This window comes from Heptranchias perlo, chromosome 34 (genome assembly GCF_035084215.1).
Source record: "Heptranchias perlo isolate sHepPer1 chromosome 34, sHepPer1.hap1, whole genome shotgun sequence".
Classification (NCBI taxonomy): Eukaryota; Metazoa; Chordata; class Chondrichthyes; order Hexanchiformes; family Hexanchidae; genus Heptranchias; species Heptranchias perlo.
The window spans coordinates 16,822,346-16,846,899 of NC_090358.1; the positions used below are offsets into that span (position 1 = coordinate 16,822,346).

The window sequence follows — 24,554 nt, forward strand, 5'->3', positions numbered from 1 at the left end:
GAGCTTTGGATGCCCTTCCTTTTCCCCCTCTTAGATTGACAATGTATGTGTCATTCCGCGGGGCACCCTCTAAATTTCGGAACTTTCCTGTTCAATTGTTGCAGTTGCAGTATTTATTTTTTGAAGCTTTTATGTTCAGTTTTGCCATGTGCCTTGGAATCAAGTGACATTTATTTAGTACACAATTGATGTTAGACCAAGAGCTTTTACTGGAAAATGTTCTATTATGTGAAAGGAAATGTTTAACTGAAACAAATGATTACCGTTATGGCTGTTGCATGTTGCCATGTGGTTATATGTTACATGATGGAATTTTTTCAATGTTGGGATAATTGCTAGATAGTTACCTGGAAAATAAGTATATGGCAATCTCGTGATTGGAGGTTATTTAATAAAAGTAGCACTTGTATATCTTGTACATCCGTTGACGAATAGTGGAAACGTTCCAAGTTGCAATGACCCTTTGAGTAAAGAATTTGTCCATCAGCTAGTTGCCCTGAGAAGGTGATGGTGTCTGCAAGTCAACTTGAACCCCTAAAGTCCTCGTGTGATGGTGCACCCAAAATGGTGTTGGGTAGGGAGTTCCAGGATATTGATGCAGTGACGATGAAGGAATGATGATATGTGACTTGGAGAGGAGCTTGAAGGTGTTCCCATGACATTGCTGCTCTTATCCTTCTGTGATAAAGGTTGCAGGGAAGGGAGGTGCTGTTGAAATAACCTTGGTGAATTGCCACAGTGTGTTGGTGATGAAGGGGGGCGATATTGCGCCTAGTAACGGTTGCCAGTCCAGTGAACTGCTCTGCCATGGATGGTGTTAAGCTCGAGTGTTGTTGCGGTAGCACTTGTCCAGGCAACTGGTGAGTGTGCCATCACATTATTGACTTGAGCCTTGTAGATGTTGGATAGGCTTTAAGGGGTCCGGGGGTGAGCCACTTGTCACAAACTATCCAGTCTCTGCCTTGGTCTTGTTGACTTGCCTGGTCCAGTTAAGCTGTTGTTCAGTGAAGGACTCCCAAGATATTGATAGCGGGGGGCTATCTACTCCTGTCGTAATTTTAAGAACCTCCACTAAATCTCATTTTCACCTTCTCTGCTGCAGTGGAAATAGTCTGAGTATCTCAAAGCTCTCCGTGTAACTGAAGTTTTCCATGATGTTGAAACCATAATAGCAAAACTTAAGCACTTTATAACTGTTGTCTAAATCTGAGAGAACATTATAACCTTAAAAATTGATTCCTTTTGAAACATTTGTTTTAATATTCTGTGGAATTTATGTGGAGGTAATTTTGTTCTGTTCTGGACTTTTGTTGGCAGCACATGTCATAATGAAGTACAATTATATTTACACTGAAAGATCATCTTGTTGTCGCTACCAGTTTATTGAGTGTTAATCCACAATTGATAATTGGCAAGTCGAGCAGTCAGCATGTGGTAAATAGAGATCAACTGATCTCTTAGGCTTGAGGCTCCAATACAGCTAATGGGTTGGATGATGGTTCCAAACCAACTATAAGCCTTGTGTATAGACACAGCTTTCTTTTGTTTTTTTATAATGTGCAGGAGGATTTGTGTTGGTGAGATTTCTTACTAATTCCCATTGGATTTAGTATCTTTCACTTAATGATGCTGGTTTCTTCTGGTCCGTAAGTTCCTGTTATGCAATGCGAACTCACACGTCAGAAGAGTTATTTTAAACTAAAAAAGTTATATTTTAGACCATGGATTTGAGTAACGTAGTTAAAGCGTGCAAGAGTTTTGCTGATTAGCAGTTGTTTTAGTGGGTTATAATGTAGGTGTTAAAATTCTGAATTTGTCATAACCCTGCTTGATTCCAAATATTGAATACTTGCTCATCTAGGAACAAAAGAACAGGAGAAGGCCATTTGGACCCTCGAGCCTGTTCTGCCATTCAATCAGATCATGGCTGATCTCTGACCTAACTTCATATACCTGCCATAGTCCCATATACCTTAATACCTTGGTTATCAAGAATCTATCCATCTCAGATTTAAAATGAATAATTGAGCGAGCATCAACTGCCGTTTGCGGAAGAGAGTTCCAAACTTCTGCCACCCTTTGCGTGCAGAAGTGTTTCCTAACTTCACTCCTGAAAGTCCTGGCTCTAATTTTTAGGCTATGTCCCCTGGTCCTAGATTCCCCAACTAGCGGAAATAGTTTCTCTCTATCTACCCTGTTAGTTCCCCTTAATACCTTGAAAACTTGGATCAAATAACCACTTAATCTTCTAAATTCCAGGGAATACAACCCTAGTTTGTGTCATCTCTCCTCGTAATTTAACTCTTGGAGTCCAGGTATCATTCTAGTAAATCTAGACTGCACTCCCTCCAAGGCCACTATATTCTTCCTAAGGTGCGGTGCCCAGAACTGAACACAGTATTCCAGATGTGGTCTAACCAGGGCTTTGCATAGCTGTAGCATAACTTCTACCCCCTTGTATTCTAGTCCTCTGGATATAAAGGCCAGCATTCCACTAACCTTTTTGATTATTTTCTGTACCTGTTCATGACGTTTTAATGATCTATGTACATGGATCCCTAAGTCTCTTTGGACCTCCCCTGTTTTGAGCTTTTCACCATTTAGAAAGTACTCTGATCTATCCTTTTCAGATTAAAAGTGGATGACCTCACACTTGCCTACATTTAAATCTATTTGCCATAGTTTTGCCCATTCACTTGATCTATTAATATCTCTCTGTAATTTTATGTTTCCATCTCTACTGCTTACAATGCTGCCTATCTTTGTGTCATCTGCAAACTTGGGTATGTGCCTCTGTATCCCATCATCTAAGTCGTTAATGAATACAGTGAATAGTTGAGGCCCCAACACAGATCCCTGTGGGACACCAGTAGTCAGATCCTGCCAATTTAAGTACCTGCTCATTATCCCTACTCTCTGTCTCCTGCCGCTCAGCCAATTTCCTAACCAGGTCAATAATTTGCCCTTAATTCCATGAGCTTCAGCTTTAGCTAACAGTCTCTTACGAGGGGCTTCATTGAATGCCTTCTGGAAGTCCATATAAACAGCGTCCATATCAACAGCATCCATAGACATCCCCCTGTCCACAACTTTAATCACCTCTTCAAAAAATTCAATCAGATTCGTCAGGGATGACCTATCCTTTATAAATTCATGCTGGCGCTCTCTGAACACCTTGAAAATTTTCAACTGATCAGTCACTCTATCCTTAATTATAGACTCTAGTAATTTCCTGACAGCAGGTGTTAGGCTAACTGGTCTATAATTCCTTGGTTTCACTCTCTTACCTTTCTTAAAAAGCAGAGTGACGAGCAATTTTCTAATCTGAAGGAACGGTTCCTGAATCGAGAGAACTTTGGAAGATTATAGTTAGGGCATCTGCCATGTTCTCACCTACTTTCTTTAAAATCCTGGGATGGAAACCATCTGGGCATGGGGATTTGTCACTCTTTAGTGCCATTATTTTCTTCATTACTGTTAATTTGCTTACGTTAATTATGGTGAATCCCCGTCCCTGATTCAGAATTAGTTTCCTTGGGGTGACCAGCATGCTATCCTCTTCCTCTACTGTAAATACTGAAGCAAAGTAATTATTTAACATGTCTGCCATTTCCTTATTTTAATCTACAATATCACCATTATCAGTTTTTAAGGAGCCCACATTGCTCTTGACCACCCTCTTTTTCCTAATATAATTGTAAAATTTTTGTGTTGATGTTGATATCCCTTGCAAGTTTCTTTTCATACTCCCTTTATGTAGCTCTTACTATCTGTTTTGTCATCCTTTGCTGTTCTTTGTATCTCTCCCAGTTGCCAGGATCTGTGCTATTTTTGCATTGAGTACCTGCCCATTATCCCTACTCTCTGTCTCCTGCCGCTCAGCCAATTTCCTGTGAAGAGACAGAATTGTATATACTTTAAGAACTGAAATTTGATAAATAGCTCCATTTAGGTCAAATTTGTATAGGTTTGTAAATTGGTATAGAAAAAAGTGTTGATATTCTTTACTGTGGTGTACATAACAAATCACGCTCTAGTAACAGTCAAGACTAAATGCTGACAGCTGTTTGTAGCTCAGCAACTATGCATGTGTTTTCTAAATGTAATTACAAAAGATTTTTTGTAAATTAGGAAGAAAGTCCATTAGAATTGGGGATATTTTAAAAACCATTGAACATTGTCGGGGATGCAGAATGTTAGTCTGCTGATCTTTTAGCTGCATCACATAGGTACAAGAGAAGAAAGTTAGAGGGGGGAAATGGAGTCAACCAGTACTGCCATCACCCACAGCCCGTCTGTGTCAGAGTGCCGTTAAAGCAGCTGGGAAGTAAGTCTCACTAAGACTTAAAATACGGAATGGATTACAAAGATATTTTGTCATCTGCTCATTTGTCTTGAAATTATGATTACTCTCATGTAATTCAAAACTGCATGCATCATTTTTATAATCACCAGCTTTCATTATAAACATTGTCTAGCAATGGTATTGGTATCTTCTTCTGCAACGTTTAACTGGAATACATTTTCATTGAATTTAGGTCTGACTCCTTGTTTGGATTGTTATTTCATAGTGCATCACACCCTCATGATAACCCTCTTTAATTCTAGCATTACCACTGATCATGAGGTTGTTGGACCTTGACTCCCAACTTTTTCTTGCTATATTATGGGATATTTACAGGAGTGCACACCTTGTTCCAATATGCAAAAATAGTTGGTATCCAAGCAGTAGGCTGTAATGGTAAAATGTGCCATACAAGGTGTAGCAACTGTTCAAGGAAAGTGTATGATATCATAGTAGGTACAGCACAGGAGGAGGAGGCCATTCGGCCCATTGTGCTTGTGCCAGCTCTTTGAAAGACCTATCCAGTTAGCCCCCTTCCCCAGCAGATTTTTTCCCTTCTAGTATTTGTCCAATTCTCTTTTGAAAATTACTATTGAATCTGCTTCCACCGCCCTTTCAGGCAGTACATTCCAGATCATTGCAACTCGCTGCATTAAAAAATGTTTCCTCGTGTCGCCTCTGGCTCTTTTGTCGATCACCTTAAATGTGTGCCCTCTGGTTACCGACCCTCCTGCCACTGGAAACAGTTTTTCCTTATTTACTTTGTCAAAACTGTTCATGATTTTGTATCTCCCCAGTCCAATTTATTTCTTTATCCCTCCTCTTCTGAGGCAATGATTTTTGCTGGGATATAGTCCCATTGGCAGTGGTAGTCCTTTCTCTCTCCCAGATGAATTTGTGAATCTTAACATTGAGTGCCAGCAGGCTATCCATGGTTTGGTAATTGGAGTTAGGAGACTGAGAGTACGGATAAAGAAAACATTCTCTGATTGGTGGGATTTGATGAATGGTGTTCCTCAGGGATCTGAACGGGGCATCAGCTTTTTACCATATATATTAATGACTTGGATGAACAGTTGTATATTCAAGTTTGCAGATGACACTAAGTTAGGTGGCACAGTATGTTGTGTAGATGGGAGCAGAAAGTTACAAAGAGACAGACAGACTAAGTGGGCAAAACAATGGCAGATGGAGTTCAACGTGATGAAGTGAGCTTATCCATTTTGGATCTGAGACACAAATATTTTCTTAATGGTGAGAGACTAGGAGCTGTGGAGGAGCAAAGGGTAAACAAATAACTAAAAGTTAGTGCACAGGTCGAAAAAGTAATTAAAAAGGCTAATGGAAAGTTAGACTTTATCTCAAGGGGGTTGGAATACAAAATGAGGAAGTGATGGTTCAGTTGTACAGAGCCTGAGTCAGACCGCATCTGAAGAACTGTTTAGTTTTGGGTACCAAACTTCAGGAAAGATATATTGACCTTGGAAGAGGTACAGTACAGATTCACCAGAATGATACCAGGTCTTAAAGGATAAACTGAGAGGAACTGTTGCATAAACTTGGTTTGTATTCTCTTGTGATTAGAAGGTTGAATGGTGATCTAATCGAGGTCTTAAAAATGCTAAAGGGATTCAATAGGGTAGTGGTTATGTTACTGGACTAATAATCCAGAGTCATGAGTTCAAATCCCGCCACGGCAGCTGGGGAATTTTAAATTCAATTAATTAAATTCAATTAATTAAATAAAATCTGGAATTAAAATATTAGTAATGGTGGTCATGAAACTAACGGATTGTCGTAAAAACCCATCTGGTTCACTAATGTCCTTTAGGGAAGGAAACCTGCCGTCCTTACCCGGTCTGGCCTATTTGTGACTCCAGACCCACAGCAATGTGGTTGATTCTTAATTGGCTTCTGAAATGGCCTAGCAAGCCACTCAGTTGCAAAATCTCGCTAAAAAAAGTCACAATAAGAATAAGACCGGACGGACCACTAGGCACCGGACATGACTAAGGAAAACCAAGCCCAGTCGACCCTGCAAAGTCCTCCTTACTAACATCTGGGGACTTGTGCCAAAATTGGGAGAGCTGTCCCACAGACGAGTCAAGCAACAGCCTGACATAGCCATACTCACAGAATCAGACCATTCAGCCAACGTCCCAGACTTCCTGGATATGTCCTGTCCCACCGGCAGGACAGACCGACCAGAGGTGGCGGTACAGTGATATACAGTCAGGAGGGAGTGGCCCTGGGAGTCCTCAACATTGACTCTGAATCCCATGAAATCTCATGGCATCAGGTCAAACATGGGCAAGGAAACCTCCTGCTGATTACCACCTACCGTCCTCCCTCAGCTGATGAATCAGCCCTCCACCATGTTGAGCACCACTTGGAGGAAGCACTGAGGGTAGCAAGGGCACAGAATGTACTCTGGGTGGGGGACTTCAATGTCCATCACCAAGAGTGGCTCGGTAGCACCACTACTGACCGAGCTGGCCGAGTCCTGAAGGACATAGCTGCCAGACTGGGCCTGCGACGGGTGGTGAGCAAACCAACACGAGGGGAAAACTTACTTGATCTCGTCCTCACCAATCTACCTGTCGCAAATGCATCTGTCCATGACAGTATTGGTAGGAGTGACCACTGCACAGTCCTTGTGGAGACGAAGTCCCGCCTTTGCACTGAGGACACCATCCAACGTGTTGTGTGGCACTACCACCGTGCTAAATGGGATAGATTCAGAACAGATCTAGCAGCTCAAAACTGGGCATCCATGAGGCGCTGTGGGCCATCAGCAGCAGCAGAATTATATTCCAGCACAATCTGTAACCTCATGGCCCGGCATATACCTCACTCTACCATTACCAACAAGCCAGGGGATTAACCCTGGTTCGATGAGTGCAGAAGAGCATGCCAGGAGTAGCTCCAGGTGTACCTAAAAATGAGGTGCCAACCTGGTGAAGCTACAACTCAGGACGACATGGGTGCTAAACAGCGGAAACAACATGCTATAGACAGAGCGAAGCGATTCTACAACCAATGGATCAGATCAAAGCTCTGCAGTCCTGCCACATCCAGTCGTGAATGGTGGTGGACAATTAAACAACTAATGGGAGGAGGAGGCTCTGCAAACATCCCCATTCTCAATGATGGCGGAGTCCAGCACGTGAGTGCAAAAGACAAGGCGGAAGCGTTTGCAACCATCTTCAGCCAGAAGTGCCGAGTGGATGATCCATCTCAGCCTCCTCCCGATATCCCCACCATCACGGAAGCCAGTCTTCAGCCAATTCGATTCACTCCACGTGATATCAAGAAACGGCTGAGTGCACTGGATACAGCAAAGGCTATGGGCCCCAACAGCATCCTGGCTGTCGTGTTGAAGACTTGTGCTCCAGAACTAGCAGCGCCTCCAGCCAAGCTGTCCCAGCACAGCTACAATACTGGCATCTACCCGACAATGTGGAAAATTGCCCAGGTGTGTCCTGTCCACAAAAAGCAGGACAAATCCAATCCGGCCAATTACCGCCCCATCAGTCTACTCTCAATCATCAGCAAAGTGATGGAAGTTGTCGACGACAACTTCCATCAAGCGGCACTTACTCACCAATAACCTGCTCACCGACACTCAGTTTGGGTTCCGCCAGGACCACTCGGCACCAGACCTCATCACAGCCTTGGTCCAGACATGGACAAAAGAGCTGAATTGCAGAAGTGAGGTGAGAGTGACTGCTCTTGACATCAAGGCAGCATTTGACCGAGGGTGGCACCATGGAGCCCTAGTAAAATTGAAGTCAATGGGAATCAGGGGGGAAATTCTCCAGTGGCTGGAGTCATACGTAGCACAAAGAAAGATGGTCGTGGTTCTTGGAGGCCAATCATCTCAGCCCCAGGACATTGCTGCAGGAGTTCCTCAGGGCAGTGTCCTAGGCCCAACCATCTTCAGCTGCTTCATCAATGACCTTCCTTCCATCATAAGGTCAGAAATGGGGATGTTCGCTGATGATTGCAGTGTTCAGTTCCATTCGCAACCCCTCAGATAATGAAGCAGTCCGAGCCCGCGTGCCGCAAGACCTGGCAACATCCAGGCCTGAGCTCATAAGTGGCAAGTAACATTTGCGCCAGACATGTGCCAGGCAATGACCACCTCCAACAAGAGAGGGTCTGACCACCTCCCCTTGACATTCAACGGCATTACCATCGCCGAATCCCCCACCATCAACATCCTGGGGGTCACCATTGACCAGAAACTTAACTGGACCAGCCATATGAATACTGTGGCTGCAAGAGCGGGTCAGAGGCTGGGTATTCTGCGATGAGTGACTCACCTCCTGACTCCCCAAAGCTTTTCCACCATCTACAAGGCACAAGTCAGGAGTGTGATGGAATACTCTCCACTTGCCTGGATGAGTGCAGCTCCAACAACACTCAAGAAGCTCGATACCATCCAGGACAATGCAGCCCGCTTGATTGGCACTCCATCCATCACCCTAAACATTCACTCCCTTCACCACCGGCGCACTGTGGCTGCAGTGTGCACCATCCACAGGAGGCACTGCAGCAACTCGCCAAGGCTTCTCCGACAGCACTTCCCAAACCCGTGACCTCTACCACCTAGAAGGACAAGAGCAGCAGGCACATGGGAACAACACCACCTGCACGTTCCCCTCCAAGTCACACACCATCCCGACTTGGAAATATATCGCCGTTCCTTCATCGTCGCTGGGTCAAAATCCTGGAAGTCCCTTCCTAACAGCACTGTGGAGAACCTTCACCACACGGACTGCAGCGGTTCAAGAAGGTGGCTCACCACCACCATAAGGGCAATTAAGGATGGGCAATAAATGCTGGCCTCGCCAGCGACGCCCACATACCATGAACGAATATAAAAAAAGATTCAGAGAAACTATTTCCTCTGATTCTCTTCTGAATCCAGAACAAGGAGGCATAATAAAATTAGAGCTAGGCCATTTCATCGAATCATACAGCACAGAAGGAAGCCATTTGGACCATCATGTATGTGCCCGCTCCTTCAAAGAGCTACCAATTAGTCCCGCTTCCCTGCTCTTTCCTCTCAGCCCTACAAATGTCTCCTTTTCAAGTATCTCTCCAATTCCCCTTTGAAAGTTACTATTGGATCTGCCTCCACCACCTTTTCAGATCGTGCATTCCAGATCATAACAACTCACTGTGTGTAAAAAAAAAAAAAAAAAAAATTCTCTTAATTTCCCCCTGAATTTTTTGCCAATTATCTTAGATCCGTGTCCTCTGGTTACCAACCCTCCTGACAGTGGAAACAGTTTCTCCCCATCTACTCTATCCAAAAACCCTCATAACTTTGAACACTTCTATCAAATCTGCCCATAATTTTCTTTGCTGTAAAGAGAACAATTCCAACTTCTCTAGTTGCTCCACATAACTGAAGTCCCTTATCCCTGATACCATTCTGGTAAATCTCTGCACCTTCTCCAACGCCATGACATCCTTCCTAAAGTGTGGTGCCCAGAATTGGACTCACTATTCCAGCTGAGGCCTAACCAGTGATTTATAAACTTCATTGCTTTTCTAGTCTATGCCTCTATTTATAAAGCTACGGATCCCATATGCATTTTTGACAGCCTTATCAACATGTTCTGCCACCTTCAAAGATTTGTGTATGTGAGCCCTCAGGTCTTTGTTCCTGCTTAAACCCCTTCAAAAAATTGTACCATTTAATTTATATTGCCTCTCCTCATTTTTCCTTCCAGAATGCATCACTTCACATTTAGGAGTGAAATGAGGAAACACTTCTTCACACAATGGGTAGTAGAAATCTGGAACTTTCGTCCACCGAAAATCTGTGGTTGCTGGGTTAATTGAAATTTTCAAGATTGAGTTCAATAGATTTTTGATAGGTAAGGGTATCAAGGGATATGGAACGAAGGCGGGTAAATGGAGTTGAGGTGCAGATCAGCCATGATCTAATTGAATGGCGGAACAGGCTCAAGGGGCTGGATGGCCTACTCCTGTTCCTAGGTGCGATACGCAAGAACATAAGTCTGATCCTGTCTTCAAATCATATCAACTTATGCATGCATGCACATTTTCTCCATGGGGTTACTGGATAGTAATCAAGAGTGGGATTTTCCCCCCTCCTTGGTCGAGGGATACTGAGGTCAATTATATTGGCCCAAAGTTTGATGGGTGAATAATGGTGACTTCACGGTGCACGCCGTTCTTAATGCGTTAAAAAAAAAACAGCAATTTGTGGCGAGGACGAGATACAGCGTGAGTTGTGAATCACCACTTATTGCTGGGCGATTTGCGCTGCTCCGCCGTTAGCATCGCAAAAACGTGATCTCACCATCAAACTTCCATGAGTGTCAAGAAATTGCTGGATTTGCACCGTATGTGCAAATTAAACTCGCCACAGAAAGTTAGGGCTGCTATTTAATGGCGTAAGGACCCTGTTAATGGGGTGAGTAATGATTCTGACGTGCCACTTTGGAGGCCCAGAAAGGGAACAATTAGAAACATAGAAAATAGGAGCAAGAGTAGGCCATTTGGCCCTTCGGGCCTGCTCTGCCATTCAAAATGATCATGGCTGATCATCTAACTCAGTACCCTGTTCCCGCTTTTTCCCCATATCCCTTGATCCCTTTAGCATTAAGAAATATATCTATCTCCTTCTTGAATACATCTAATGACTTGGTCTCCACTGCCTTCTGTGGTAGAGAATTCCACAGGTTCACCACCCTCTGAGTGAAGAAATTTCTCCTCATCTCGGTTCTAAATGGCATACCCCGTATCCTGAGACTGTGACCCCTGGTTCTGGACTCCCCAGCCATCGGGAACATCCCCCTTGCATCCAGTCTGTCTAGTCCTGTTAGAATTTTATATGTTTTGATGAGATCACCTCTCATTCTTTTAAACTCTAGTGAATATCGGCCTAGTCGACCCAATCTCTCCTCATACGTCAGTCCTGCCATCCCAGGAATCAGTCTGGTAAACCTTTGTTGCACTCCCTCCATGGCAAGGACATCCTTCCTCAGATAAGGAAACCAAAACTGCACACAATACTCCAGATGTGGTCTCACCAAGGCCCTGTACAACTGCAGTAAGACATCCCTGTTCCTGTGCTCAAATCCTCTTGCAATGAAGGCCAACATACCGTTCGCCTTCCTAACTGCTTGCTGCACCTGAATGCTCGCTTTTAGCGACTGGTGTACAAGGACACCCAGGTCTCGTTGCACCTCCCCTTTTCCCAATCTATCACTATTCAGATAATCTGTCTTTCTGTTTTTACAACCAAAGTGGATAACCTCGCGCTTATCAACGTTATACTGCATCTGCCATGCTCTTGCCCACTCACCCAACTTGTCTAAATCACATTGGAGCCTCTTTGCATCCTCCTCAGCTCACATTCCACCCCAGCTTTGTCGTTTGCAAACTTGGAAATGTTACATTCTGTTCCCTCATCCAAATCATTGATACATATTGTGAATAGCTGGGGCCCAAGCACTGATCCCTGCGGTACCCCACTAGTCACTGCCTGCCACCAGGAAAAAGACCCGTTTATTCCTGCTTTCTGTTTCCTGTCTGTCCCCCCAATCCCATGTGCTTTAATTTTGCACACTAACCTCTTGTGTGGGACCTTATCAAAAGCCTTCTGAAAATCCAAATACACTGCATCCACTGGTTCTCCCCTATCTATTCTACTAGTTACCTCCTCAAAAAACTCCAGTAGATTTGTTAAGCATGATTTCCTTTTCATAAACCCATGCTGACTTTGTCCAATCCCGTTAACGCCCTCCGAGTGTTCTGTTATCACATCTTTTATAATAGACTTTAGCATTTTCCCCACTACTGATGTCGGTTAACTGGTCTGTAATTCCCTGTTTTTTCTCCCTCCTTTTTTAAATAATAGGGTTACATTTGCCACCCTCCAATCTGTGGGAACTGTTCCAGAGTCTATAGAATTTTGGAAATGATCACCAATGCATCCACTATTTCCAGGGCCATTTCCTTTCGTACTCTTGGATGTCGATTATCAGGCCCTGTGGATTTGTCAGCCTTTAGCCCCATTGATTTCCCGAGCACTTTTTTTTACTTATACTGGTTTCCTTCAGTTCCTCCCTCTCACTCGACCCTTGGTTCCCTAACATTTCTGGCAGGTTATTTGTGTCCTCCTTTGTGAAGACAGAACCAAAGTATGTGTTTAATTGTTCTGCCATTTCTTTGTTCCCCATTATAATTTCCCCCATTTCTGTCTGTAAGGCACCTACATTTGTCTTCACTAATCTTTTTCTCTTGACATATTTATAGAAGCTTTTACAGTCAGTTTTTATGTTCCCTGCTAGTTTACTCTCATACTCTATTTTTCCCCTCTTAATCAATCTCTTTGTCCTCCTTTGCTGAATTCTGAACTGCTCCCAATCCTCAGGCTTGCCGCTTTTTCTGGCAATTTTATATGTCTCCGCTTTGGATCTAATACTATCCCTGATTTCTTTTGTAAGCCACGGTTGAGCCACCTTTCCTGTTTTATTTTTGGGCCAGACAGGAATGAATAATTGTTGTAATTCCTGCACACGTTCTTTTAATATTAGCCATTGCCTATCCACCATCATCCCTTTTTAGTGAAGTTCCCCAAGCTATCATAGCCAACTCGCACTTCATACTTTCGTAATTTCCTTTATTTAGATTCAGGACACTAGTTTCGGATTCAACTACTTCACTCTCCATCTTAACGAGGAATTCTGTCATGTTATGGTCGCTTTTCCCTAAGGGACCCCGCACAACAGGATTGTTAATTAATCCTTTCTCATTGCACAATTGAAACAGTGGAGTCTCACTCTTGCAGGTAGTAAATTGTTCTTGGAGGTTTTTTAAATTAAATTTTTAAAAAATGTCTTACTTTTCTGTCATTTTTTTCCCTCTCTTAATCCAATCTTTCATTCGCTCTCTTTCTTTCTTTCTCTTTTCTGTATCTAATTTGACTCTAATTTACCGTTTCCTTCTGTCGTTCGCTCTGTTACTTCATCCTTAAATTTAATTGGCTAAGGAGATAGACTGTTGGCCCCGTCATTCACCAAGGTTGACCTCATCGCACTGTTATCGATTCGCACTTCCAGCAATTTGCAGCACAAAAATAATTGGAGCTGAAAAGTGAAGAAAAAAATCCAACTCGCCGCACAGGTGGTGAGATGCCCCATTCCAGCAAATTCTGCGCCAATGCCTTCCTGTCCCATGACTGAGCAGTATTTATTCACTGATAGATTGAAGTTATCCTAGTAGGAAGCATTATTGTGATGTCAGTGCCTGTTACTTGGTCAGAGAAGGGTGTTTATTCAGGGTAGAGAGATACAGCTCTGGGTCGCTTTCATAAACCACCTTGCAGACAATTTCGTCTCTGAACAATTTTGAAGGCCTGGGAACAGTTTGGCTGAACGTTCCTAGTTGTTGTGTGGCCTGAAGAGATGGCAACCAAGGACATTGATGGACCCGAGGAGGGGAGTTCGAAATGCTGACGAGTTGCAGAGGATGGCTTTGGTTTTGCCGACATTCAGCTGAAGGAAGTTTTGGCTCATGCAGATCACTGATCGGGGAGCAAGCCAGGCCATGGTCCATAGTCCAAAGTACCCAGCCAGTGCTGGGAAATGTGCCCTTGCAGTATACATTAGTTGCACATCCAAGAGCACTACAACATAGAGCAAATTAGGGGCTCAGAATAACACAGAACTGCCTGTTACCCAAGCTTCCTATCGTGTCAAGCAGGCAAGGCATAGATTGGGAGCTGGACAGATATATTGTGACCTTGTGGTTGGTTGGTGGGGGTGGGAGGGTCATCAGAGAGAGTCAAGGGAAGTAATTTCAGCACTGAGTACTAAACCCTTTACTTTTCATCTGTGAGCATTGCCACAGGACATAAAATATATTGTATAATACTTTCTATGTTTCGTAGTGTACTGCTACTTCGACTCTCCATGAGTCGCTGCTAGCTGTTTGTAAGCAAACAATTAATATGACTTTGACCAATTTAATCTCAGTACTGCGGGCATATTGGAATCTGGGTTGAAGGGACTCAAATAACGAGAGTTGGAAGCATATTTGCAAAGCCATAACTCGTTCCAGAATTTCTGAGAGGAAAGATTTGAGATGTTGTTTGTTGTGGGCTGAATAACCTCTCGCCTCCGTACTTTCCTTTGTGAAAAGTATTTGATCTCTTTCTCTGTAATGTTGACTGTTATCTTTGTTTTAATAATATTGCATGATGGCATATCATTGAGTGCAGAATTTATTCTGGGAGTAAAAAGACCTGAGCAGCTCAAATGTTTAGCTGTGACCACAAGAATAAGTATATTTTGCATCTTCAATTTCTGTTAGTTTGCAAAAAAATTAAAGTTAGTCTTAATTAAAACATGAAAATGCCACTGACTTGTTTCCAGTGCAGTGTTTCAAAAAAACGTCTTTGGACATCTGGCTAGGCTTTTACATAGACTTTTTAGAGCAGACAGGCTGCTAAAACGTCTACAAAATTATACATTGTATTTAAAAATTAAAAACAAAACTGATAAAACCTCAGGATCTCCAGGGCATTATCTTCAAGTGCGTACTAATCATAAAACCATTATGGTAATGTGCCTCATGAGAGCAGTATCATGCACTGATACAACAAAACTGGCACCACATTAGTCAAAATGTTTCAGCTCTTCAGAGGAGCAAAGTTGACTGCACCACTATAAATTTGTATTTTTCTATGAAGTTCACTAATTCAACATTGCAACTTATTTTGATCATTTGCCAAGGTTACTAATGAATTTTCTTTCTCTCTACAGCAAAACTGTACAATCAAAAGTGGACTGCATTTTGGTGAGTGCATGATATGTGAATGAAACCTTTTTCAATTTTTACTATGTTATCTTGAATTAATATTTTACAGTGATAGTAAATACTGACATTTTGAACATAGCACATTCAAAACCAAAGAATGATGCTATGGTGACCGAAGAGCACGTACTTTGCAAGGTGTTGATGCAAGCCATTTCTCTGATATGAAAAAGTGAAAAAAGACTTAGATTTATATAGTGCCATTTTACATCTCCCAGAAATGACTCAAAGTGCTTCAAATGCAATTAATTATTTTCAGGTGCAGTGACTTATTTGCAAGCAAACAGCAATTTTGCACACAAGATCCCATAAACAGCATTGAGAAGATTGACCAGCTGATCTGTTTTTTAATGGTGGTAGTTCAGGGAACAGGAGTAGGCCATTCAGCCCTTCGAGCCTGTTCTGCCATTCTGTGCGATCATAGCTGATCTGTATCCTAACTCCATCCATTTGCCTTGGCTCCATATTCCTTAATACCCTTGACTAGCAAAAATCTATTGATCTCAGATTTAAAATTATTAATTGAGCTAGCATCCACTGCTTTTTGTGTGGGAGAGTTCCACACTTCCACCACTCTTTGTGTGAAAAAAGTGTTTTCTAACTTCTCTCCTGAATGGCCTGGCTCTGATTTTAAGGTTGTGCCCCCTTGTTCTAGATTTCCCCCACCAGTGGAAAAAAGTTTCTCTCGACCCGATCAATTCCTTTCACAATTCTAAAAACCTCAATCAAATCACCCTGGAAGAAAGCCGATCAGGACACGGGAAATCTTCCAGTAATCCAGTGGGGTCTTTAACATCAGTATAAACCAGTGGAACAGGGACATAGGATTTCTATTTGATATCTTGTCCGAAGGTTGTATCTCCAATTATACTTCACTGGAGTGTCTGCCTCGATAAAGTTCTGACCTGACACAACAAAAATACAAGTGGAAGATGTAGTATTATATTGGCAGGCCTGGTACTGTGGGCCTGGCTTTCCATAACCTGTTACCAAGACATGGCTGATACATGATCAAGGGAAGGAATGGTGGAGATTCTGTGATCTGTTGTGTGTCCCACATATAAATTGCAACTGGCATCGATGCAACATGTACCACGCAACCTCACTTTTTCTTTTCCTCTCATTATTCCCTCTCTTTTCCTTTTCTTCCTTCCCCTCTCAGTCTGTTCTTCCTTGCCTTTCTCTTCATCTTTCTCTTACTCTCCTTCCTACTGTTTTGTTTTTGTATTTTATCTTCACTTGCTTTCCTGTCTTTTTCTCCCCGTTCCCAGCAATTGAACTTAAGTATCCTGTTGTTAGGCCGCTGGTGTCACTATATCTTCAACATCCACTGAGTTTCTGGGGTGCCTCTTTTCACTCATGCCTTGCGTCCCGCAGCAGTTCAAAGTTAGCAACAAAGAACAGATTTGGGGGAGGGGTGAGTGAGGAGAAAAAAAGTCAGGCTGGGAAGGAGTGGGAAGACCTCGGGCATAACTCTTGAATGTGAAAAGCAGCAGTAAAGGGTATGGACAATATGTGCAGCGATCCCAATACAGACATTAAAGGACACGAAGCTCACGTGTGAAACCTGAAAATATCAGCAATGAAGGTGGAAGAGAAGACTCGCTCTGGGAACAGGAGAGAACTCGCGTCCTAGGCCCCAGAAAGAGGGATAGATCTGTGTGGCAACAGATGGTACAATGAGTTGCAGGATACAATGGGTACGTTTATGGCTTAGTTTATTGATTGTTATAAGAAGTATTTAATTTTTGATTTGTCTTAAATTTAATTGTTATGGGTAAATGTGTTGTGGGATGGAAAGCAACATGGCCGCTAAAATAGCTTTGAAATTATAATTTTAATGATTTGAATAGTTTTTTTCATAGTTGCTAGTTTCAGATTATATCTTTAGCCTTCCATATCCTGCTTAATCTTCCAGAAGCAAGTCCAATACTTCTTTTGTTGTCTTTTTCACAACTCTCATTCTCTGACACTAGCCCACCAAGGTTTATAAACATTTCCACCTGTTCAACTGCATCCCCATGAACTGTGACATGTGCATCTTCCTAATGGTTCCCAAATGACATGATCGTTGTCTTTTTGGTAAGAACAAAGATAAGAGTTTATGAAGCAATGGTTATCCCCATATTATTATGTGGATTTGAGTGCTGGAGCATGCGAAAAGATGACGAACGAGATACGAACAGCAGAAATGAATTGGTTGAGAGGAATGCTAGGAGTGTCCAAGATGCAAAGAATCAAGAATGATATAATAAGAACATGTTTAAAAAAAAGCATACAGGACCCAAGGCTTTATAAATAGAGGCATAGAGTACAAAAGCAGTTATGCTAAACTTTTATAAATCACTCGTTAGGCCTCAGCTGGAGTATTGTGTCTGGGCATCACATTCAGGAAGAATGTCAAGGCCCTGGAGAGGGTGCGGAGGAGATTTACGACAATGGTACCGGGGCTGAGGGCCTTCAGTTATGTGGAGACACTAGAGAAGCTGGGATTCTCCTTAGAACAGGTTAAGGGGAGATTTGAAAGAAGTGTTCAAAATTATGTCGGGTTTTGATAGAGTAGATAGGGAGAAACTCTTTCCATTGGCAGGAGGGTCGATAACCAGAGGACGCAGATTTAAGATAATTGGCTAAAGAATGAGGGGGGAGATGAGGATTTTATTTTAACGCAGCAAGTTGTTATGATCTTGAATATACTACCTGAAAGGGTGGTGGTAGCAGATTCAGTAGTAACTTTGAAAAGGGAATTGGATATATGCTTCAAAAGGAGAAATTTGCAGGGCTATGGGGCAAGAATTGGGGACTTGGACTAATTAGATAGCTCTTTCAAGGAGTCAGCACAGGCATGATGGGCCAAATGGCCTCCTTCTGTGCTGTATGATTCTATGATTTTATAGCAGGGCTTGATCAAAAAACAATGCTTAAACAGAAGATCCAAGAAAGACAACTACAAAGACTTGGGCATGTTTCAAGAGCTAGAATACCTTTCATGGCTCTGCATACAGAGGCACATGGAACAAGAAGCTGAGGTGGACAAAGGAAGCACTGGCTGGACAATGTCAAGGGTGACTTGTCACAAAGGGATACAGATGATTGAAGCGGCCAGGCTAGTTCAGAACCAACGACACTGGAGTGATTTCATTCGGCCCCATCGGCGCTGCTGAGCTAACGGACTCGAATTTAGTAGTAGCAGTAATTTCAGATTGATAGGTGTGCAAATGTCTTGAATGAATTGATAAGTTTTATGTGCGTTCCTTGTGCATTTTTAGCAGTGCTGGCTCGTCCTACTTGCCAGTACTTGAGCAAATCAACATGCTTAACTAATAAAGAAATTACTTAAACCAATTACAAAAGTGTAACATGATTTTCCATGGTACCTGCACCTTATGTGTAACACGATCTGTATGCAATACTTTTAATTGTATATCTCGTGGATGCTCTGCCAAATATTCTGAAACCCGATGTTCTATTAAGAGAAATTTACAAAAATATGATTTTTTCATTACTTTCTTCCTGGGGTACATTCTGGGTTGACTGTTCCTGGCATCATTGATGAAGTGTGTTACAGTAAGGTTGTATAGCTTTTCCCAGAAATTTGGTTGTTATAATGCAATATAGTTGAATAGGATTTTCAATAGTATTGCTAATCCATTCTGAAGTTTTTTGTGTCAAAAATGACAATTAGTGGACGGAACACACTCAATACTCCCTTTTTCTGTCAAGTGCATTTTTGTTTTTTAAATTGTCTGACTTAGACATTTTGAATTTTTTCCCTTTCTCCTTCAATAATTTGCTTACTTTCTTCAATATACTGATTAAATGTTGCAGGGGGAAATATTACACTTTCTGTGCGTGTAAGCACAACTGAAAAGGTCTCAAGTGGAAACAATTGAGTAATGGGATGGAGATTTTTAAACTTAGATTAAAAGTACATTCAAAATCTACCTATTGTGATTTAAACAGCATTTTTTTTATTCGTTCATGGGCAAGGCCAGCATATATTGCCCTTGAGAAGGCGGTGGTGAGCTTCCTTCTTGAACTGCTGCAACCCGTGTGGTGAAGCTTCTCCCACAGTGCTGTTCGGAAGGGAGTTCCAGGATTTTGAACCAGTGACGATGAAGGAATGGCGATACATTTCAAAGTCGGGATGGTGTGTGACTTGGAGGGGAACGTGCAGGTGGTGGTGTTCCCATGTGCCTGCTGCCCTTGTCCTAGGTGGTAGAGGTTGCGGATTTGGGAGGTAGTTCTTAAGGGTTGTATTTCTTCCAACAATTTTAACTCATGCTTATGGTAGAAAGACAGTTTTCATAAAGCACAGCTTTTTCTATGAACTGAAACCTGCACCCCTGTATCTGCCTTGAGTGGGAATGAGTATAATGGGACGAAGAATTACCCCTTCACTGAGATATTTTGCACCAGAGATCCTTTGGAGTGCCAACCATGTTCTGTCTTCTTGAAAAGGCGATAAGTACCGCACAGTTAAATCGTTGTGTTCAGCCTTTGCTGGATGCTTTCTTGTAGCGATGTAGCTGATAAGACTTGTCTCTCCAATTTGGTGTGACTCTTGGTTTCGAAGTCTCATCTGAACAGTGGAATTTGCCTCATTTTTATTTTATTTTATCTTATCTATTGTGCTTTATAATTTACTTCTCAAAAGTATTTGTACTTTCAATTAATTTTGTTTTCTGCTTTCAGCAAGAAGTAATGAAGTTTACAGATCTAGAAAAACTCTACCTCTACCTTCAATTGCCTTCTGGTCCTAGCAATGGAAACAAAAGGTAAAACCAACATCCATATTCTGTCACTCTTTATTTAGCTTTTCAAGGAACTGAGTGTTTATAAATAGTAACTGGTTGTAGAAAATGAGCAGCAACAAATGTTTTCTGATGCTATTAAATGAAATAGACTTTGAGAAGGAGAAATCCATTATTTTAAGTGTTCTCAACTGATGCCCATATAAATTGTAGAAACTATAATCTAATGGAAAAAAAACTGTTTTGCTAACTGACTTTGACAAGTGAATGTTAAAAAGTTCCAAGCATGTTGGAAAAATACCACAGACTGTTAATTTTAGCTACCTATATTTATCATGTTATCATACATTTGTAGGATCCATAAGTGAATATACTGAACCTTTTGAGGGCTGTAGCAATTCTTCATTGCAAGAAAAACTAAGTTTAAAAGTGTTTAATGTTAATTCTGATAAATATTTTCATAATTTGCTTTTTAACATTGTGTTGAAATTTTAAGTGGACAACAAACTTTCAGGACAAAAAAGGGTTTCACAATGGCACCACATTTTGTATTACCACTGCTGCCATTGAGCAATGGAATAAAAGATTCACAATATTTAGTTTCTAATTTCAAACTTGCTGCTTCAGGGAAGTCTTCATGGTCATTTGCAGCCCTAACAGCCACTTGAGAATGGTATTGTAAGCTGGGAACCGGCCACCTACCATGCACAGCTCAAGAGGGACTAATAATGGAAGAAAATGCATAACCTATTTTTTACTTAATCACACTCCACCAATAAATTAATATGTTGTCATCCAAAATGGGGGGGGGGGAGGCTGGGAGGCAGAAAGAGAGGAAACACTGGGATAGTTTCCCTTCTAAGACCCTGATAATGTATAGCAGTAATATTGGCCACAAGGTTCTTCCCATATCTGATGCAGATTTTACTGGAAGAGTGCTGAGATTTATTTTTATATCATTGATCAAAGTTTTCTTAATGCAGAAGGAAACATTCAGTAGGTTTTTCTCACATGAATTTGTGTTAACCTAGACTTTCCCCATCCCTTACCATGCTGGTTTAATTCCTCCCCCACTGCTCCATTTACCGTATGCAAGGATATTGGTGCCATTTTGGTCAAGATGGAGGCCATCCTTTTAGTATAGTCTCCTTGCTACTCTGGTGGATGGTCACCACTACTCTCTTTCTGCACTGAATTGTCTAGTACGGCATTTTGGGTAACTACATTCTGGAGAGTTTGATCCCAAGACACCTCAAACTCTCTGATGCTGTAAAATGTGGTCACATGGTCCTCGAGTGGAGTTCCTCTGCCCCAGAGACTCCTTTTCTGACATGGTGCAAATGTATCACTTCTGGATACACTGAGGAATTGTGATGGTCCACGTATGACACTCCACACGCATCACGAGGTTTCCCTACAATGCCATCGCTCTGTGGTTAACTTTAAATTGTAGATAGCGTTGGTCCGAACTCCCATCAGCACCAAACTCTGAAGAATCAAAGTGGAAAAGAGACAAACCTGTGTTATTAATAAAGCATCTGATTGCAGCATCATATCCAGTGCCTTGCTGACAACTGTCTCATCTTTTATCAACTGTGAGTTTGCCACAGCAGTCAGCTGGCCATCAGCTAATACCTTTGCACTTCTAATATTGAGGTTGTCCATGTCTCCCCTCATTGTTCTCCAGAGTCACATTCATTGGCGTGCACTGACACTGGGTCCCACCAATGCTTTTCCCATAAGTGCTGGCACAAGTTGACTTCCACAAGCTTAGTGAAAGAAGACTTCAGCATGGTGTGGTACCAAGACATAGAGACCAAAGACTTGCATGTTGAATCACTGGGCTGTGCTGTTAGCTGTTCTGAGCTAGGGTAACAGATGGGGTGGGTCTATTAGCCTGGCTAATAGGAGAAAAAAAATCAGCCAATGTTCAATGCTGGAAAGTACATTTACGTGATGCCCTTCGGGGTTATATGTCCTGCTGACAAAAGAAAAAGACTGCATTTGTATGGCACCTTAACATGCCTCAGAAATGTTTTGAAGCACTCCATTTGTAATGAACTACTTTGAAGTACAGTGACTATCTCCATCATTATTTTCCACCCCTGGAAATGGCTACTCCCAACTCTCGCAAGTCCTCACACACTTCAACCTCCCCTAACCCTGACCCTCCACTCGGATGACATCACACCTTTTTTAATCTGCAGTAAGTGTCTGCAGCTCGAGGAACTTCAGCTCAGAGTTGTGAGCTGGAATCCGAGCTGCAGACATTGTGATGCATCCGGGAGGAGGAGAGTTACTTGGACACTTTGATCCAGGAGGCAGATTAGATTAGGTAGTAGTTTAGATTTGTTCAGTGGTCAGGGACAGAAGAGTGTGACTGAGTGTCAGGCAGGTATGGGACCCAGGATCCAGTGATGGAGGAGACTCAGCCCTTGACCTTGTCCAACAGGTCATACTTGCTACCTGTATGGTTGAGTCCTGCCACATCCAGTCGTGAATGGTGGTGGACAGTTAAACAACTAACGGGAGTAGGAGGCTCTACAAACCTCCCCATCCTCAATGATGGCGGAGTCCAGCACGTGAGTGCAAAAGACAAGGCTGAAGCGTTTGCAACCACCTTCAGCCAGAAGTGCCGAGTAGATGATCCATCTCGGCCTCCTCCCGATATCCCCACCATCACAGAAGCCAGTCTTCAGCCAATTCGATTCACTCCACGTGATATCAAGAAACGGCTGAGTGCACTGGATGCAGCAAAGGCTACGGGCCCCAACAGCATCCTGGCTGTAGTGCTGAAGACTTATGCTCCAGAACTAGCTGCGCCTCCAGCCAAGCTGTCCCAGCACAGCTACAATACTGGCATCTACCCGACAATGTGGAAAATTGCCCAGGTGTGTCCTGTCCACAAAAAGCAGGACATATCCAATCCGGCCAATTACCACCCCATCAGTCCACTCTTGAGTCATCAGCAAAGTGATGGCAGATGTCGTCGACAGTGCTATCAAGCGGCACTTACTCACCAATAACCTGCTTGTCGATGCTCAGTTTGGGTTCCGCCAGGACCACTCGGCTCCAGACCTCATTGCAGCCTTGGTCCAAACATGGACAAAAGAGCTGAATTGCAGAGGTGAGGTGAGAGTGACTGCCCTTGACATCAAGGCAGCATTTGACAAGAGTGTGGCACCAAGGAGCCCGAGTAAAATTGAAGTCAATGGGAATCGGGGAAAACTCTCCAGTGGCTGGAGTCATATCTAGCACAAACGAAGATGGGAGTGGTTATTGGAGGCCAATCATCTCAGCCCCAGGACATTGCTGCAGGAGTTCCTCATGGCAGTGTCCTAGGCCCAACCATCTTCAGCTGCTTCATCAATGACCTTGCCTCCATCATAAAGTCAGAAATGGGGATGTTCGCTGATGATTGCAGAGTGTTCAGTTCCATTCACAACCCCTCAAATAATGAAGCAGTCCGAGCCCACATGCAACGAGACCTGGACAAAATCCAGGCTTGGGCTCATAAGTGGCAAGTAACATTCGTGCCAGGCAATGACCATCTCCAACAAGAGAGAGTCTAACCACCTCCCTTTGACATTCAACGACATTACCATCGCCGAATCCCCCACCATCAACATCCTGGGGTCACCATTGACCAGAAACTTAACTGGACCAGCCATATAAATACTGTGGCTACAAGAGCAGGTCAGAGGCTGGGTATTCTGTGGCGAGTGACTCACCTTCTGACTCCGCACCATCTACTCGGCACAAGTCAGGAGTGTGATGGAATACTCTCCACTTGCCTGGATGAGTGCAGCTCCAACAACACTCAAGAAGCTCGATACCATCCAGGACAAAGCAGCCCGCTTGATTAGCACCCCATCCACCACCGGCGCACTGTGGCTGCAGTGTGTATCATCCACAGGATGCACTGCAGCGACTCGCCAAGGCTTCTTCGACAGCACCTCCCAAATCCGTGACCTCTACCACCTAGAAGGACAAGAGCAGCAGGTACATGGGAACAACACCACCTGTACGTTCCCCTCCAAGTCACACACCATCCCGACTTGGAAATATATCGCCGTTCCTTCATCGTCGCTGGGTCAAAATCCTGGTATTCCCTTCCTAACAGCAGTGTGGGAGAGCCTTCACCACACGGACTGCAGCGGTTCAAGAAGGCGACTCACCACCACCTTCTCAAGGGCAATTAGGGATGGCCAATAAATGCTGGCCTCGCCAGCGATCCCCACATGCCATGAACGAATTTTTTTAAAATGAGAGCATAGACTGCAAGGAGGATGGGCAACCTGACCACAGCACTGTGGTGTTGGGGGAATAAAAAGGAATGTGGTAGTGGTCGGGGATAGTATAGTCGGGGATGGTCACTGTTCTCTGCAGTCGTGATCGAGAGTCCTGAAGGTTGTGTTGCCTGCCTGGTGCCAGGGGTTAAGGATATCTCCTTGCGGCTGGTAAAAAACTTGGAGCATGAGGGGGAGGATCCAGTTGTCATCTGTCTAGGAACCAAAGACATAGGTCGAACTAAGAATGAGGTTCTGCTGAGACAGTTTGAGGAGCTAGGATCTAAATTAATACGCAGAACC

At 43.0% G+C, this 24,554-nt stretch overlaps 1 protein-coding gene across 2 annotated transcripts in view; it reads left to right on the top strand.

Moving 5' to 3' along the window:
• Positions 1–24,554, top strand: part of LOC137301848 (DNA-binding protein RFX7-like) — an 86,842-nt gene that overhangs the window by 19,317 nt on the left and 42,971 nt on the right. Inside the window, exons 1-3 of one of the 2 annotated variants that reach the window (XM_067971525.1) lie at positions 13,121–13,181; positions 15,157–15,190; positions 19,904–19,986. In XM_067971525.1, the coding sequence (XP_067827626.1) occupies positions 19,913–19,986 (74 nt within the window). In that variant the 5' untranslated portion in view covers positions 13,121–13,181; positions 15,157–15,190; positions 19,904–19,912. Of the gene's footprint in view, positions 1–13,120; positions 13,182–15,156; positions 15,191–19,903; positions 19,987–24,554 lie in introns of those variants that run through there. The other variant, XM_067971524.1, reaches the window with a different exon arrangement.